At 37.8% G+C, this 16614-nt stretch overlaps 3 protein-coding genes across 3 annotated transcripts; 1 reads left to right on the top strand and 2 right to left on the bottom strand.

Moving 5' to 3' along the window:
- Positions 1-1433: 1433 nt before the first annotated feature.
- On the bottom strand, positions 1434-2839 carry LOC121949431 (glucose-6-phosphatase 2-like). Its single transcript, XM_042495115.1, has 5 exons — positions 2622-2839; positions 2435-2544; positions 2228-2342; positions 2028-2149; positions 1434-1942 (listed from the first exon to the last, which is right to left on the bottom strand). Exons 1-5 carry the CDS (start codon positions 2837-2839, stop codon positions 1434-1436), a joined length of 1074 nt encoding a protein of 357 aa, XP_042351049.1.
- An 817-nt stretch (positions 2840-3656) lies between these two features.
- Positions 3657-7459, top strand: spc25 (SPC25 component of NDC80 kinetochore complex). The gene is made up of 7 exons (XM_042494641.1): positions 3657-3749; positions 5038-5200; positions 5374-5439; positions 5730-5876; positions 5995-6120; positions 6302-6400; positions 7063-7459. The coding sequence occupies exons 2-7, from the start codon at positions 5050-5052 to the stop codon at positions 7185-7187; spliced, it is 714 nt and encodes a 237-aa protein (XP_042350575.1). The 5' UTR covers positions 3657-3749; positions 5038-5049; the 3' UTR covers positions 7188-7459.
- Positions 7319-15039, bottom strand: nostrin (nitric oxide synthase trafficking). The gene is made up of 16 exons (XM_042494640.1): positions 14944-15039; positions 14680-14765; positions 14497-14580; positions 14224-14286; positions 14054-14135; positions 13905-13967; positions 12813-12911; positions 12558-12683; positions 12008-12106; positions 11806-11931; positions 10655-10763; positions 10430-10518; positions 10177-10302; positions 8625-8880; positions 8447-8539; positions 7319-8360 (listed from the first exon to the last, which is right to left on the bottom strand). Exons 1-16 carry the CDS (start codon positions 15037-15039, stop codon positions 8224-8226), a joined length of 1734 nt encoding a protein of 577 aa, XP_042350574.1. The 3' UTR covers positions 7319-8223.
- Between the last annotated feature and the right edge of the window lie 1575 nt (positions 15040-16614).

Raw genomic sequence — 16614 nt, 5'->3', positions numbered from 1 at the left:
ACTTTATAGTTGTGAAGCAAGACAAATAAAAGGGCAAAAAGAGATAAGGGCCCCTCTGAGCAAAGGTTACATAAGAATATAAGAAACCACCAGTCACTGGTAAAAACAATTGAAAATTAGGACAAACAGGTTCCTGTTTCAGTGTCAAATGCACAATGATGACTTTAACAAGCAGAAATCAGCTGGCAATGTGTTGGTTTAACAGTTATTCTTAAAACGTCAAAATAGAGATAGATGGTTTGTATTATTAGCACTGTTGGAACTGAATCAGGAAATATCAGCCGAACATACTATAGACTGATAAATCACAGTTTAAACCTATTCAGTCTAACCACTGAGTAGACTGGCGAGAGCCCACGGAAAAACTGCTTCCCAAATTATTAAAGCCAAATTGTACTGTTGAGTTCTACAGTGATCGAGGGTTGGTATCACTTTTATGGACTAGAAAACAAATTCAAATTTGAGGGTTATTTTTAGGAAAGAAAGGTTACAACTTTATTCTCACCTGTCATGCAACATTATGGGGACACTGAATAAATGGAAATTTAAATCATTCAATTCTTCTTTGGGGGCAAATGAGCCTATTTCAAACATAATTAATACATTTGGTGCCTGAATTAATGTGTTTATTTCTGTTAAAACAGCAGCTACTGAGGGAAAGACAGAACACATCAGTGTAACAAGTGATTTCACACTTTTGAATGGAAGGATCTCCAGGTTATTGTTCTTATGTTGTAGCATAATCTAAATGTTGGAAACCTTCAGAAATCTATGACATATAAAATATTTAATTTAAGTGTATTGTCACTTATATGTTCTACAAAAGGAAAAAGCAAGCATTAATTGTTAGAGCGACAAAGATAATTATGCCTTTGAAAGTTTTTTTTAAGTTGACGTATGACCTTGTTTCAGGTCTCAAGCATAAAATAAACTCTTATTATTTATCTAATCTAAAATATCTTGAGCAAGAAAACACTGAACCTAACGTTGCTCCTGGTGTTTCGCCCTTTTTGTGGAATAAAAAAAAAGTTGCTTTGGCCAAAAGTATCTCCTAAATGAAAGTGATGACATTTATCCTTTTCAACTATTGAATAAGGAAAGTATGAATTCCAAATACATAAAAATGTTAGCCACTTTATTTACAGCAATCATTTAAATGCTTTACATATACACTCATACAGTGAATTATAGTGTACATGTAAAACAAACAGAAGCAAAGAGAAAAAATCAGGCGACATGTCATGCATTCATCACATAAAGTTAGACCACATAAGAACTTATTCTAACCCAACACATATCGCAGTTTCACTGCTTGTGCAAGACCTGAAAAACAGTCAGACAGGTATGTATCCACCTGACCTAGTTGATATCCTTTAATGCTAATTCAAGAGTGGCGAGAACAATGTTACAAAACATCACAGTTCATTTATCATCTAAGCCAACTTCCTGTCTTCATCTCCGATCAACAAATGAACACAGTAGGGAATAACAGCAACCACACCAAGAGGAACCGAAGCGCTCTTACAAAAAGATAAAATGTAAAACAGAAGCTCGGTGTGTGTGGGCATTTTAAAGTCATACAGCTGCAGAGACGTGAGAGTTGCTGTCACACACATGAGTTTGAATCTGGTTTTGCAGCCGTTCTTCCCCTTACAGCTCTGAATGAACATCTGAGAGTTCACCGCCAGGCCCAGACCGAACAGGGCTCCCAGGTTTCTCACCAGACCGGCAAAAGGTGTTGTGTCAAGATGGATCCAATCTGGGTTAGCGCACCACTTCTTGGCTTTAGTAACTGACCACAAGGGATTGATGTCAGTCAGTTTGAGGAGGAGGTAAAAGCAAATGGCTGAAGAGAAAAGGGAAACAGTGGCCTGGAGGTACACTTTCAAGCTTGCATTGTAGACTGAGGGGATGTGATCAAATGCTTCGGCAACCAGCATACCTACACATTGTAGAAAAAACAGAATTATTAGTTAGCTTAAAACATTTTAGCTCAGGGAATTTGTGACAGCAAGAAAAAAACTCACCAGCTAAAAGGCCGAGGATAACCTGATGTGGGAAATGTGTTGCAACAAAAACCCGGGAGATGCAAACGCTTATTTGAATGAACCAAAAAACCATCCACAGACATGAACTCAGAAGACGAAACCTGTGAGCATGGACATATTTGGTTACGACCATTATTACAGAAACCACTGCTGATTTGTGATACAAAATATCCACTCACCTTTGAAAACTCTGCACAGAAGCAACAGTGGAGGAGGGCCTGATGAAGCTGAGAGCAGAGGTGATCATCACATACCACACGCACGCTGAGCCCATGGCGTGACCAGATGGACTACCTGCGTAAAGAAACATCAAAGAAAGTGCTTGGCAGTGCTAGATTGTGTTATTTGTTGTGGCATTTGCTAAAATATATTGAATGCATGCTAACCTGGCCCTGTTTCACACGTGATGTGAAATTGCTCGATATGTGGGAAAGAATCGTTGCTGTAGATGTGAGTTTCTTGCACCCACCAGTACGGTCGCTGCTCAAACATAATCCTGAAAAACAAGTATTTGGTTAAAATCACCATCAAAATGCCTTGAAAGATAAAATATTAACCCCAGAGTTGGCTTACCATTTGAAAATAAGATTTAACCAGTCACTAACAACAGCCACCCATATCATCTTGGTGCCCACATTATGACTGAGATGAAACCAGAGGGGAAAATAAACTGAAAAAATATTACGAGGGTCTCCTACTGTTGACATGAAGTTGAGAAAGTCGTGGTATTCCCTATGGTTGTTTTGGAGGTGCTGTATAACCAGCACCCCACTGCTGTAAACAAAATCCATCCCTTTCTGTGTGCAACAGCTTCAACACCAGTCAAAGCATCATGAACCGCTTCCACACCGACGGTAGCTTTATATCTCAACCTGGCATCATAAATCATTCAACGGAGCCATGGCAACAACTGCAAGCTCTTCAGTTTGAACCCACAAGGAATAAAATAATGTGTTCTTACGTCATGAGAGCTCAGCATTTTAAGAGATGTTACAAAAACTGTTTACACTCTGATTGCGTAGCCAGTAGATGTTTTGCAGACCATTGCTTTTATAGTTGTTACATATTAGCCATTGTACACACTGAAAGAGACAGTGACCTACGTGACCCCCTAGATCCCTTCAGCCTCATTAATATTCTCTTTCTCAGTGAGCATAGCAACAAAATGGGCTTCCCATAATGCTGAAACTGAAAAACACAGTCCATCTGGCATCCATGGTTATATTCAGTGGATCCATCATCTCTGTTTTCTTTCAATTTTAAATCTGCCTTTATTAGAACATATGCATTTCAAAAGCGTCAATAATAGTATTTTGATATACAATAACCTGTATTTTGAACCTGATTTTGGGCCCACTTGAACTTCCCTAGTTTCACCGCAAGGTGGCATAAAATCACAATAAAAACTTAAAGGATGCGTTACGGGAGCGTCAAAGGGCTCTTCTTCACTGTATTTAAAGCTTCAGCGTGAAATAACACAATCTCACAATCGCCACGTTTTCTGTTCAAATAACACATGAGAAAATACTGAATTGTAAAAGGTCTTATTTTTCTAATATGTAAGCGGAAGTGAACGAGAAAGCGTCATTTCCGGTATCTACTCCCCGCCTTCCGCATGCATACCGCGGATTTTTGAAAATAACGACTGGTTCAGTATAAAGACACGGCGTCAAATCAGAAATATCAACCGCCACACTACATGTGAGTAACATTATTGCATCCTTATTTAAAGAAACTGACGTTAGCTAATACAATTTTTATTTGTAAACCAACCAATTGGTTTCATTTCCTCCGTAAGTATCGCAAGTTCGGGGCAAGCTAACGGCTAACTAACTGCTAATGTCTCCCAGCTAACGTTAGCTCACTGCGATGGAGACCGAGCCTCAGTTATTGTCATTGTTTTCTGTCACCACACTTACAACGACTGCCGCGGAGATAAGTTGCTTGTGTTGCGGAAAAGCTGCTGATGTTTTCTGAAAGTTTGCGAAAACAATCCCAACTCAATATCAGTTTTGTTACTTTATTTAGTCCTCTTCACTTCATTAAATCCCGAGCTGTCAACCATACAGACCTGCATTGCAGGTTTTAATGTAACTGTATGTCTGCAGGTGGAAGTATTGATTCGTGCCATATGCATTTTTTCTGTTTAACATTATTATAGCTGTCTGGTGCCGTTGTCTTAACGTTATTGTAGTATTTTCAGTAATCGGGCTGCATATCATCAGCTTTGGGCTGTTGCACTTTGGCTGATCTTTGTTTTCATCTTTAACCTCAACTTATCTTGAAGTTAATTTAGTTTGCACTCATAATACACTATTGATGTTAACATCTATACTGTGAAAAAGAAATCCGTTGTTTTTACGGAAAAAAACTGCAGCTGTGGTTGCCATAATAATTCTGTAAAACATACAGTGAAGATGTAAACAACTTTACAGATCAACTCCTAAATTTTACAATTTAAAGTTTGTAATTCAACTGTAAAACTGTTCAAATTACAATATTTATAATTAAATTATATTTATATATTAAAAAAGGAAGACTTTCTATACTTCTATCACCAGTCACCTGCATCTGTAAAAATCCTCTAATTAAATTAATAATTAAAAATCTACACATTGGAAAACCATCATTATTTTTCTTTCAATTTCAAATAGCTGTTATGGACTGGTAAATTAACTGCAGTAATCTGTAAATTCTACAAAGAAATATTATTATATTACATTCATACTTTAAAATTGAGGGTTTTTTTCCATTTAGTGCTTTACAAAATATTACTGTAAATTGAACACTGTTACATTGTTTTCCTGTTTTCAATTTTATGATGTCGTGATTTTACAGCACCTTGCTGTTCATTTTACAAACATTTTTTGCAGTGTACAGTCCAGAGTCAAGACAACCAAGATAAAATATTTTTTAGAAAAAGTGCAATGCAAGGTGAGAATTTTTGTGCACATGATAAGCATCTTACTGTCTATTGTTTTTATTGCAGATTGTGAGCATCATGTCATCCATTACTGATCCAAACATGAGTATCAGGTTCACCAGTGCGATGGAGGAGATCCACAACAAACAGCTCAAAACATATGGAGAGATAATTGATGCAACTACCGAATTATGCCAATCCCACAGACAGTTTGTGAAGTCTGCACATGGTATGTTTGACATATTGTGTATTAGGATCCTAGTTAGTAAAATAGATAGTCAATAATGTTTGCACTTAGGCTGCAAACTGTAAACAATAAAATTACAACATTAACATCGCATACACCAACAAAGGAAATAAAGCTGTCTTAATAAGTCAGAATATGTTTCTCCTTTTTTGCAGATACATGTATAAGGAAATGCAAGGACGCTGAGATTCTGTTTGATACAATACAGGCATTTAAAAAAGGTGAGTTTATGCATTAGGCCACAAAGCATTGCATCTGTGTTGTACATGTTTACCATATTCTCAGTTATATGTGTTTGTATGTTTACAATATTGTTGAAGTTATTTATATTGGACCCACACCATCTGAATTTTTGTTCCAGTGCTAAAACTGTTTCCATGTGTGGAATAATTGATAGTGTGTTATTCAGACTATGGGCTCATACTTGTTTCACACAGAATGTAATGATGCTTCAGAGGCATTATTGTTCCTTTGAAAGTTAGCTCGCAGTGATGCAATGTTTGTCCCCCAGACTTGGAGCAAAAAAATGCGTCATTGAAAACAAAACAGCATGCCATCTCTGAAATGGTATCTGAGATTCGGCAGAAAGAGATGCAGAAAGATGACATCATCCAGAAGATAGAGAAACTTAAAGAAGAACTTGCAAAGAGAAAAGAGTGTAAGTTTAAATATGGAAATGAAATAAAATGAAATTATGCAGATAGAGAATTTAATATGTGACTGTAGCTTAAGGCCTTTCTTGTAATTGACCCATGCACTTGTTTTTCTCTTTTTAGTAATTGAGTCTCAAAATAAAGCAAACAAAGCCAGACTGAGGAATCTCCAGAAAAGCAGAGTTGTTTTTCAGGATCATTTGGGGATGGAGATAAGAACAATATTCGGCAAAACTCAACTGGTTAAAGGTATGCCAAACACAAAAGTGTATTTCTATATTGAGTATCTTCCTTGAGTACTGTTTCCATTATCATCATTGCTTTTAGTACATTAATAGCAAATAACTCACATAGGTAATGACATGGCTTTATTTAGTTGAAGTAACTATGAATTTTGAATTTACTGAATGTGTTTGTTGTCCTTGTAAAGGTGAAAAGGTGCAGTTTGTTTTCCGGAATATTAAACCTTCAGATCCGGATAGTGCTTACGTCGTCACAATGGGAATTAAAGAGGACAGATCATACCAGAGTAAGTTACACACACACACACACACACACACACACACACTGTATATCAGAAAACTAAACTGTAATATCAAAAGGTTGTGCAGTTTATTGAAATTATGACATTGACTTCATTTAAAAGAAAAGGCCGGCAGTATTCTTTATTCTTATTGTCACAAATCACTCAAGAAAACCACAACCACTAATGAACTGTTCTACTCAGTTCATAGTAGTGCCTGTATTGCCTGTTTAGTCACATTCTCAAATAGCTCGTTCCTCTGTGCCATAGAGCTCCATTATTTTCCCAAAAAACTCTATGATAAAAAACAAACCAAAAGATGCATAAATATGCCACAGTATTGCACTGGCTGACATTGTCCTTCATTAAAATGAACACAATTACTATTTCTATATACACTGACCTGATGCTGTTAAAACACACTAAAGCACTAAATGTGTGTTAACCCCCACATAAAATAGTCCCTGACAAATGCAGTATTTACTCCTGTTTGATGAAATTACATTGCCCAGCTCTTTCAGGAAATTATTTGAAAATAAAACTGCATATTTCAAAAGAGTTGAGAGACAGACTAACGCACTGCCGGCTTTGGTCTCGTCAGGGGATTTATTGACAATAATAAAAAGATGACATATCACTCGATTTAATTGAATCTTCAATTTCTACAGTTGTGTCAAGTGACCCCGTGCTCGAGTGTTTGCCAGTCTTGGAAAGCCGACTTCAGGAGACCAATAACTTAGCAGCGTTCCTGGCAAACGTCAGGAAGGAGTTTATCTCAAAGGCGCGCTGCTGAGACTGTAAGGACGGGGGGAAAAAAAATACCATGTCATGAAGTTCTTTCTGCAGTGTGGACTAATGTAGACATGGAGCGCAATTTTCAGTGTTTATCTACAGTACATGTCTAAAAATGCCTTGTCAGGGCGAATAGATGTGGTACTAAATGACATTTTTATCCATATATCAGTTAAAGATTATTGACTTAGAATCCAAATCCCTGGGATGCCTTCCCCTTCCCCAACACCAAGTTTCTTGACCCAGTACCACACTCCCTATTTTTTTCTTCACTAATATATTTTTTGGATTTAATAAAGATGTCTGTGGACAATAAATAAAAAGTACAATTTAAAAAAATTGACTTTTTGCTGTATAAATACAGGTACATTTTATGTCCAAGTGTTCTAATTCCTCAGCACGGTCGTGTTGCAGTTCAGAGGAAACTTTTTATGGCATAGTTTCAAACCCTGGAGATAGGCCTCCAGAAAACAGGTGTTCAGGAGTGAATGTCTCTAAATCCTTAAAAATTAACCAGTTTACTGCAGATGTTCTTCGGATGAATTAAGTCATTGCTCATCATTCACAGTAGAGGTGAACAGTTTTATTTCCTCATGTTATTACTCAGTTTAAAGCTGGTGGGGATAAGTATACAGTTTGATTTTCCCAGGCTTCATCTTTACTCACGGTTATCATATTAATCTAGAAACATACAAATTTATTAAACTCACTATAGTCAAATTCATCTGTACACAATATAGCATAAATAAAGAAAAAAAATCATTTGGATTAAAAAAATACAGTACGACCATTACAGCATTACACAATAACTTAAACAGAGAGCAGTGAAAAAAATCATAAATCCTGACTGACAGCAGACGACCAAGTATTTTTAAACTGATTGCTTTTGCTTTAATTTTAAAGTTATAAATATCAGTCTGTACAAAGATAATTTGTAGTTGGAATGAGGCTTGCAGTTGTTGCCATTTAATTGCAATTGCAGCAGTGAATCTCTGATCCAGGGTGAGTTTTATGTTCTTGTTGATGAGTCAAGTCACTCAGGCATCAGATGATCTGATGCTGCCTAACACCGGCAGCTCCTCAACATAGGTTGATGGGAAATGACCCGTCTTCCCGTTAAGTCTGCCAAACCACCAACCGTTCTCTTCCTTTCCGTAAATTTCTAGAAGATCTCCTATGAAACAAAAAATGCAGTCATTTTTTGTGATGTGTTTTACACCTTTGCTGTTTTATATAATCTGCACTTGAGTTGCCACTTACCTTCTGTCAAAGTCAGCTCATCGTCGTGTTCAGGTGTGAAATCGTACAGGGCCTTGCATTTTCCGATACTGCACAGCTCCGGCGTACTTTGACCTGTTCATTGTTGACGTTTGTCATTGCTTTCACTCCAATGTGCTGAATAGAAATAAATCTTTGTTTTGCTCTGGAAATGCATTACCTTGTTCTTTCTCGTCATCAGTGTGCGGCAGGGCTCCGTTGACGGTGCTGCCACACTCGGCAGCTGCGGTCTCGTGTGTTATAGCTGTAGCGGTGACTTTGTCGGTGGCATTTGGTAAAGCCTCCACAGACCGCTGCGTCCCAAACTGAACAGGCCCTTTGTAAATAATGGAAGCTCTCAGTGATTGTCGGGACCTGAACGGGGTCCTCCTGAGTTTGACTGGACGAGTCAGTTGGACAACGCTGTGCTCGCAGTCCTTAGATGGAAAAATAGTTTGTGTCAAATAATATCCTATAACTGTGATTTAAGGATGGAGGATGTTATATGCTGGACAGATTGTAAATTTGTGATTTCGGGGCCATAGAAATTAAACTGACCTGATTTGACTAATACACAATATCCAACTTCTCAGACATATTATGAATGCAAACTATACTTAAAAAACTTTTAAAAAAAACCTAAAACTAACTAAAAGAATAAAAGGGGAGCAAGCCTATATACTGTCAACATTGTCTTGCATAAAAAACTGAGAATATGTATAGCTTTAGATGACATTCGGTTAAATGATAAACACATTTGAAACATGACAGGTGGTGGTGATGTAGGAGGACTTGTGCTCATCTGACTAAAAAGGCTGGGAATCACTGTCCTGTAACATTTGAGACAGTTAAAATGTCACCATTTAACTCACCAACCCAGCTGTTCCCTAATTCATCATAACACAAACAGCACATAAAAAATGTAGACTCAAATGCTGTTTCACTATGACCAGCAACCCTTTCACACGATCCTTTTTTACCCAGCAAAAGTCAGTGCTAATAGTGCCAAAACAGCCCTAAAATGTGATTAATCGCGGTTAAATATAGACATTCTGCGATTAATCGTGATGTTAAAAATTAATCATTTGACAGCTCTAACTGATAGTGTCCTCGTTAGCTGAGTTGTAACTCTCCTCCATTACTTTTCTCTAGTTTTGAGCATTAAAACCATGGACATTACAATTTAAAGTCCAGGTAAAGTGAATTCAGAGATTTGTTTCATTACATATTCTAAATGTTGGAAACTGATTGTTGAAAACATGTTACAAAGACCCTTCACTATCGTACTGAACTGTGGAGTTAGACGGTTGACTGTTTTTTCACCCTTTTCCTGTTTTAAGATTTTTTGGGCGGGCCTAAAACCATAGCTCGATGATGCAATGGAGCTATACTCAGCATAATCCCGCCCCTGACAGTGTAGCAGTATAAAAACAAGACTCATCATTAGCATTGTCCCGGGATTGGGCGTGGCCTCCGCTCCTCCAGCGGACACGCCCCCAGTGTTTCAGATCAGAGAATACTGTTTATTCTTTCATGATTTTTCGACCTTCTTTTACATACTTGGCGTGTTTTTTGGTCATTCAAATTTGGTCAGGTGTTTAAAAACAAATCTTTCTGTGATTTGACAAACACACATTTTAATTATCACTTTACCCGGATTTTAAAAACTCTTAAACAATAGGCTACCACTGACCCACAACATACCTCATGTCCTTAAGATGATACAGTCTTACCTTTTCTTTCCATTTCACAATGCTGTCACCAAATCGATGAAAGGGTTTGGGTCTCCCCTCTAATTCAGACAGTGATACAGAGAGTTTGTAGAAAGTGGCCTCGAGGAGATCCAGTTTTAGCGTACACTACAAGTAACGAGATGGCTTTAGTGAACACTTCAGCAGATCTGATTCATAATAAATTTAAACTAAATACCCATGCGTACACACCAATATCTATCCACCGACTCTACAAACACTGTTCAGTGTTTACCTCATCAATCTGCTGCTCAGTTTCCTCAAGGTTCTTTTGGTTTGAAAAAGATGGGTTTTCAGAGTACGTTTTCATCAGTTTTTCAATTCCTGAATGAGAATGTCAAAGGTGACTTAGAAACAAAACTATTACTATAAAACTATACTATTATATACTATTCCGCTTATGTCAGATTATATTGTGTAATTTTGATGCGTTATTTAATGGGTAATGTGCTGAACTCACCTTCGCGGTCTTTCTTTGTTTTCATAACGCTGTCCTGCAGACGCTGGAGTTTGAGTTTGATGGCCTCTTTTCTTCGGTCTTTGGCCATCAGTGATTTGCTGTCCTCCTCCTGGTGCATCCAGAGCACAGATCACGCATCAGTAACAAAGATGACTAAAATCTAACATTAATGCTATCTGTGCCTAGGTGCTGCGAGCATTTCCTGGAAATTTTTCAAACATGCTATGGTCACTGCTGCTTTGCCTTCTGCACATCTGTATAGAGTATAAAACCTTTTATTAAGTCAAATAAATCCCATTGGGATTACTATAATATTTTCAAGCGAGAGTGAGTGCAACCTGACAACTACTTAATTTAAAAATGAACACACAATGTGTTAAAAACCGGGTTCCCAGGGTCATAAAATTCCTGGAAAAGTTGTAAAATTAAGAAAACTGTTTTTCAGGCCTGGAAAGGGATTGGATTTAAGAGGGTGTTTTTGAAAAGCTTGAAATATATATATATTTTTAAATATGTTCATATGGTCACAAAACAGTTATTAGACATATCTATAAAACAGAAGTTAATAAAGTAGCAGTAGAAGTAAAATAGTCAAAAATATAATCCGAACACACGTCAAATTGTATTAACATCTGTTAAATATTCCATTTTCAATTTCAAAAAAAGGGGCGTGGCCCCGAGAGTTTGCAAAGTGGCCATATGTGCTGGTCTGGTTTATTGGCACATGCAGCTGGGTGGCAGTGGATCATCTAACGAGTGAGTAAAGTTAGCAGTTGTGTGCTAGCAGTTTGTGCATCTATGTTTAATAATGTACCATGTGACTGTATTGCTATCCTACCTACTATAAACTATGTAGATAAAGACATTTAAGTTGGGTAAAATATTATGGAAAAGTTTTTAATATTCATCGGAATAAAATGTGTGGGAGACATATAAAAAACAGTAAATAAACAGCAGATCACACTTAAAAACAGCCTTAATGTCAGGCCTTGTCACATAAATGATAAATACGTCTTTATTTCTGCAGCTTCTATGCCCCCATCAGAAGACACCCCCTGCAGAGATGACTGGGTGTGTCTTTGAATGAGTGACTCACTGCATGAGTGTGGCCTGCTGACAAGCTTTCCCAGAGCAAAAAATTGCAGACTTACAAAATAATCAGCCATCAAGAACTCAGTTTTGTGATCTTCATCTGTGATGCTGTTTTCCTCCATCAGAGTTTGTATGTCTTTATCCATGTCCACCCTTTGGACTGTCTGTTCTATCTGCCTTTGTCCCTGGAAGTGGCAAAAAAAAAGTTATCAAGGAATTTAGTGCACAGTTGTTCGCAGGATCGAGATCAGGGTTTCTTACATGTTTGAGGGTTTGCCCAAAACTGGACATATGGAGGTTGTATCTATTCAAAGTATTGCAAAGAACTTCAATCCGCTGCTTCTCCAGCTCCAGTATGATCTGAAAAAGCAGAAAGTGCAGCACATTTAATCCTGTGCTTGTCTTTTGCTATGCGCAGTATGTAATGCTGAACACATCATCCTGTGTTGGAGGATTGGTAAAATTTGAGCAAAGGCACTGAGGAAGACAAGGTCATAGTGATTGAAAAGATAATCAAAAGCTGTCATTCTTAGCTGCACGCTGTGTGTATCTAAGAGAAAACAGCATGAAAGAAGTTGAAGAATACACTGAGTGGATTGTGGTAATTTGGTGCTCCAAACAGCATACTTGGGTGTGCTCGTAGAGCATTTTCTGAGACCAAAAGCTCACTGGTTCAACTCTCATCACAAACGAGTTGTCCTTGAGCAAGACACTGACCCTGCTGTACCTATTCACTCACAAAAAGCCTCTCTAGATAAGGAGAGCAGCTAAATGCCCGCAGGATGAGAGGCAGGAGAGAATTTTTCCGCACCTGGTAGCAGTTTTTCAGTGTGTTTTCCCACTTGAGTCTCATCTGATGCCCCTCCATGTTAATATTAAAGTACTCCTCATCCACCCGCGCCTGCATCTCTGCTGACTTAGTCAGCCTGTTCAGCATCTGCAGTCAAGAACAGGGGGGAAATTTTTTTTAGCAAATGTGTTGGCAGCTTTATCAGCAAGCAACTTTTCCCAGTTAATGGTAACATATTTAGAGATGAAAAATTGGGTTGGTTGCCAGATACTGAACCTTTTGTTTTTCTTTTTCTGTGCAGATTTGTCTGTTGTTCTCCACAAAGTTGAACAAAGCCTCATGCTCTCTTGTTAGTCCAACTAATTTCTTCTTTATCTGTTTCAGAAGAGGAAACATAACAATCCACATTAACAAATTACAACTATAACAAAGTCATATAGGCCTAAGAAAACTCTGAATAAGGTTACATTTAGCGTGTTACTTTGAGCAAGTGCAAACTGGCTACGAGAGTGGCAGTGTGTATAGCTGATTAAATTACAACTGCCTGCTGAATAATTTATATGATGAATATCTATCTATTTATCTATTTACTTTTAAGGAATGCTCCACCCACAAAGTGACCTTTTGGTAATCAAGTATTCATGCCATGTTATCTTGATTTCATGGAGAAAACCTGTTTTTCTTATCGCACGTTTTAGATATGTCATGTAAAATGACAACAAATTCCTCATCTAGCAGTTACATAATGCATCCTAACACATTTATACTAACACATAGACATACATAGTCTAAAAGTTGCTATAAACCTGATGATGTATGGTGTTTTGTAGTGTCAGCCAAAGTTTTTTTATAATGCTTCATAAATTCAGTCACACTCATGATCACTTTACCCATTTTGCAGAACAGGCTGTAAAGTTATGTGAACATCATGGTGCTGTTTTGCAACCATAAGTTGAACAAAGAGCATGATTGGTCATCTTAGTCTCTTTACAAGACGTTTCTAAGTCTTTATATCATGTAACAGTCATGGAATCGTTTTTTAATGATCACAAACCACTATAATCCTTCAATTTGTGGAGTATTTTAATCCTATTTCTTCGTGGCTTGTAACTGTTTTAACAACCCATAATGCATTATTAAAGCTTATATCAACTCAGGAATGCATTATGCATGCATTGTAATGCATAATGCAGGTATCTATTATACATTATATATACTGTAAAGGCTTCACTCTATAGTTTACCATCATAGTCACGCAAACTTTTTAAAGGATAAAGCATTTATGGACCAGCATGCTAATAATAACTGCAGCAGCTCCGTCAGCTGACTCACATCTCTGCTATTTAAAACATGCTTTATTTGATTTACCTTGAGTTGCTCACTCCAATTAGCAGTAACAAGTTTTCCAGTTCTTTCAATGGCACTGTCAAGCTATTAATGCACAGAAAAGGTTGGAGACACATTATGACTGGAAGATTAAACAGACAGATATACTGATATAAAGATAAGTCCCATACAGGCCTCTTCCTCTTATTGTGCTCGTCTAAGACTTGTCGTATTTCCAGAATTGCCTCTTGCTGAAATGCATTTCCTAATGACCTGGGAAGGAGAACACACCATATTTAACATATCTGGTTTTACTCTGTGGACAGGCACAGTTAATGGGTGAACTTGGGTAGAAAACTACCTGTGGGCATCTGCTCTCGAGTACATCTCATCTGACACATGACACCAGGCACTGTAGGTGGAACTGAGTGGGGAGCCAGCATGAAAAGGTTAGAGCTGTGGGCTCATTAGCCCGACACCTGCCTGTGTTTTGATCACATCTGACTTGCTCGATGCATGTTATTTCCCATGATACCATTATCTCTGTACAGTGCTTGGCAGTTAGTCCCCAGGAAGATATCATGTTCAACATAAAACAGACAAGACAGTTAATTGAAAACACCGTGTCTCTTACTTGTTTGGCATTTCTTTTGAGGCCCTGATGAGTTTGCTGGCAAGTTTTTGTAGTCCTTTGGCATAAGTATGTTCCAGCTCAGCTCTAAAACAGGAACAGGTTGCAGCGAGAGACAATGAGTCAAACAGTAACTCCCACTGTCATTAAAAGTCAGTTTGAAGGCCATGACTCTGTTGAACCTACCTTTGCTGAAACACTGTCATAAGCTCTTTGCAGAAGTATTCCCCGTTTTTTGAAAATCGTTTCACATTCTGATAGAGTTGGTTGTACTAAAAGATAAAGAATAAGCCTCCATCAGGTCTTTGCCGTAAAACAATACAGACCTGAATCCACTGAGTTTGACCGATACAAATTTAGTTCTGAATAAAATGCACATTCAAAACTTATTGTGAACTCAGTGCTTTTCAAAAGTAAACACTGAGCTGAACTTTTCAAAGAAATACTCACAGAGCAGGCGCTGATAGGGTCCTTCATCTTAAGACTGTGGCTGTTTGTTGACTTTGGACCTGGAACTTTGACCACCCTCCTCCCAAAGTCACCCATGCGGAAATCACCTGAGCTTTTGTCAGTGCGCTTTACAAAGGAAAATTCCAGTAACAGGGAAGGAAAAAAAAGTAAACTCAAGCTGTTTGGCACGCCAGTAAGCCGCAGATATAAAAAAGGGAAAAGATATAAACATAAAACAAAGGCCAATTCATTCTCTTATCTGTCACTAAGCCTCTCAGTGATGACCAAAAGAGCTCTGTGACAAAGATCTGTTATTTCATGTTGAAAAGAAGCACACTATCTGGGTACCACGCAGCGATAAATGTTTGTAATATGAGGCGTCCTGGTAGCCTTCTTGTTAAACCAGCAATGCCAATATTTTTTTGGCAACTTGGGAACATAAAGCTGTAAACACAACACGGACATTCAGTCACCTTTGAAGATGATATGGGTGACTTTTTAGCAAACATTTATTCATAGAACCAGTTGATATAGGAGCATTAGCATTCATTTGCAGTCGTTTTTTTACCCACTGATAAATGTTCAATAATTGCTCTCTTTTAATTGTGTTTTTATCTACCCCAAACCCTGGGGGATCTGTGTCTTCAACTGCTAAATGATTTACTAACACCAAAAAGTTTGGTATTTCTGAGGGCAGCTGCAGAGGCGAGGATAGTTCTCTGTGAGTTTGTCATTATGAGTTGCCCCTCTCACATACAAGCAGTCATGTGATTCATTGTAAACGTAAAAATAGTGATTATAGTTACTAATACCAATAACAATGGAACTGCTCCAGAGCTGTAATACTTGAGATCTGTTTTGATATCAAAACCATTTTCAAGACCACTTTTTGATTGTCTCTGTCTCATCTTGGGACTAAACTCTCAATTTCTTGGTCTTGTCACGGTCTCGATACACTTTAGCTGTGTTCATGACTTGGTCTAAAAGTCTTGTTCTTGTCTTGGTCTCAGTTTAGGTGGTCTGGATAAAACACTGCTCTGCTGTGATAAGGAGTCCCAGTAAGTCATTATAGTGTGACAGTTAGCCAGCATGCACAACATGCTGCAGGGATGATGTTTATTTGCAGATTGTAAGTTGATTTTTCCCTGGTTCATTATAGAAAAAAGCTTTGTCACTACCAAAAGTTTGATACTTACACACTGTATTCAGGGAGATAATCTTGACAAATAAACACTAGCCTACTTTTATAATTTTTGAAGAATAAATGTAGTCACCAGAGATGTAAAGTGTTGATGTTAGGCTATGAACTACCGTCCCATGACTTAACACCCCTACTACAATGAAGCCGTAAAGCTTGGCATGAGGAGGCTCTGTAGTCTCATTCTCCACACATTAGCCACCGTCTCTTTTAAGACACATGAAGGCTTCAGAATATACAGTTGGGGGATTTACTGACACATTTTATGTCATAGAACAAAACGTGAAAGTCTCTCAGGCTTGTGTTAACCACAGACCTTATTTCAAAAAACTCATCGACTTAACATTGACTTTGAAATGAGGGAATCGGCGGTGCTAAAATGCTAACTCATTTCCAGTTTTCTCTACTCATTACTTCACTACTATACCCTGAAACTGAAGCAATGGAGTAGGAGTTTGAAGCAGCTGAATGGG

The sequence above is a fragment of the Plectropomus leopardus genome, chromosome 10 (genome assembly GCF_008729295.1).
Source record: "Plectropomus leopardus isolate mb chromosome 10, YSFRI_Pleo_2.0, whole genome shotgun sequence".
NCBI classification, from domain to species: Eukaryota; Metazoa; Chordata; class Actinopteri; order Perciformes; family Serranidae; genus Plectropomus; species Plectropomus leopardus.
Note: the sequence above shows the minus strand (reverse complement) of the source record. Positions and strands in the feature narration are given on the sequence as shown.

What these genes read in the sequence shown, in the direction of transcription:
- LOC121949431 (XM_042495115.1), bottom strand. Translation starts at nt 2,839, where the DNA reads ATGGATTTTGTTTACAGCAGTGGGGTGCTGGTTATACAGCACCTCCAA. An exon ending in TCTGTGCAGAGTTTTCAAAG is followed by an intron (nt 2,150 to 2,227) that starts GTGAGTGGATAT and finishes CCATGCTCACAG; the next exon opens with GTTTCGTCTTCTGAGTTCAT. An exon ending in TATCCTCGGCCTTTTAGCTG is followed by an intron (nt 1,943 to 2,027) that starts GTGAGTTTTTTT and finishes TACAATGTGTAG; the next exon opens with GTATGCTGGTTGCCGAAGCA.
- spc25 (XM_042494641.1), top strand. Translation starts at nt 5,050, where the DNA reads ATGTCATCCATTACTGATCCAAACATGAGTATCAGGTTCACCAGTGCG. An exon ending in ACTTGCAAAGAGAAAAGAGT is followed by an intron (nt 5,877 to 5,994) that starts GTAAGTTTAAAT and finishes TTCTCTTTTTAG; the next exon opens with TAATTGAGTCTCAAAATAAA. An exon ending in CAAAACTCAACTGGTTAAAG is followed by an intron (nt 6,121 to 6,301) that starts GTATGCCAAACA and finishes GTCCTTGTAAAG; the next exon opens with GTGAAAAGGTGCAGTTTGTT.
- nostrin (XM_042494640.1), bottom strand. Translation starts at nt 15,039, where the DNA reads ATGGGTGACTTTGGGAGGAGGGTGGTCAAAGTTCCAGGTCCAAAGTCA. An exon ending in TCGAGAGCAGATGCCCACAG is followed by an intron (nt 14,136 to 14,223) that starts GTAGTTTTCTAC and finishes TCTCCTTCCCAG; the next exon opens with GTCATTAGGAAATGCATTTC. An exon ending in TCTTGATGGCTGATTATTTT is followed by an intron (nt 10,764 to 11,805) that starts GTAAGTCTGCAA and finishes TGGATGCACCAG; the next exon opens with GAGGAGGACAGCAAATCACT.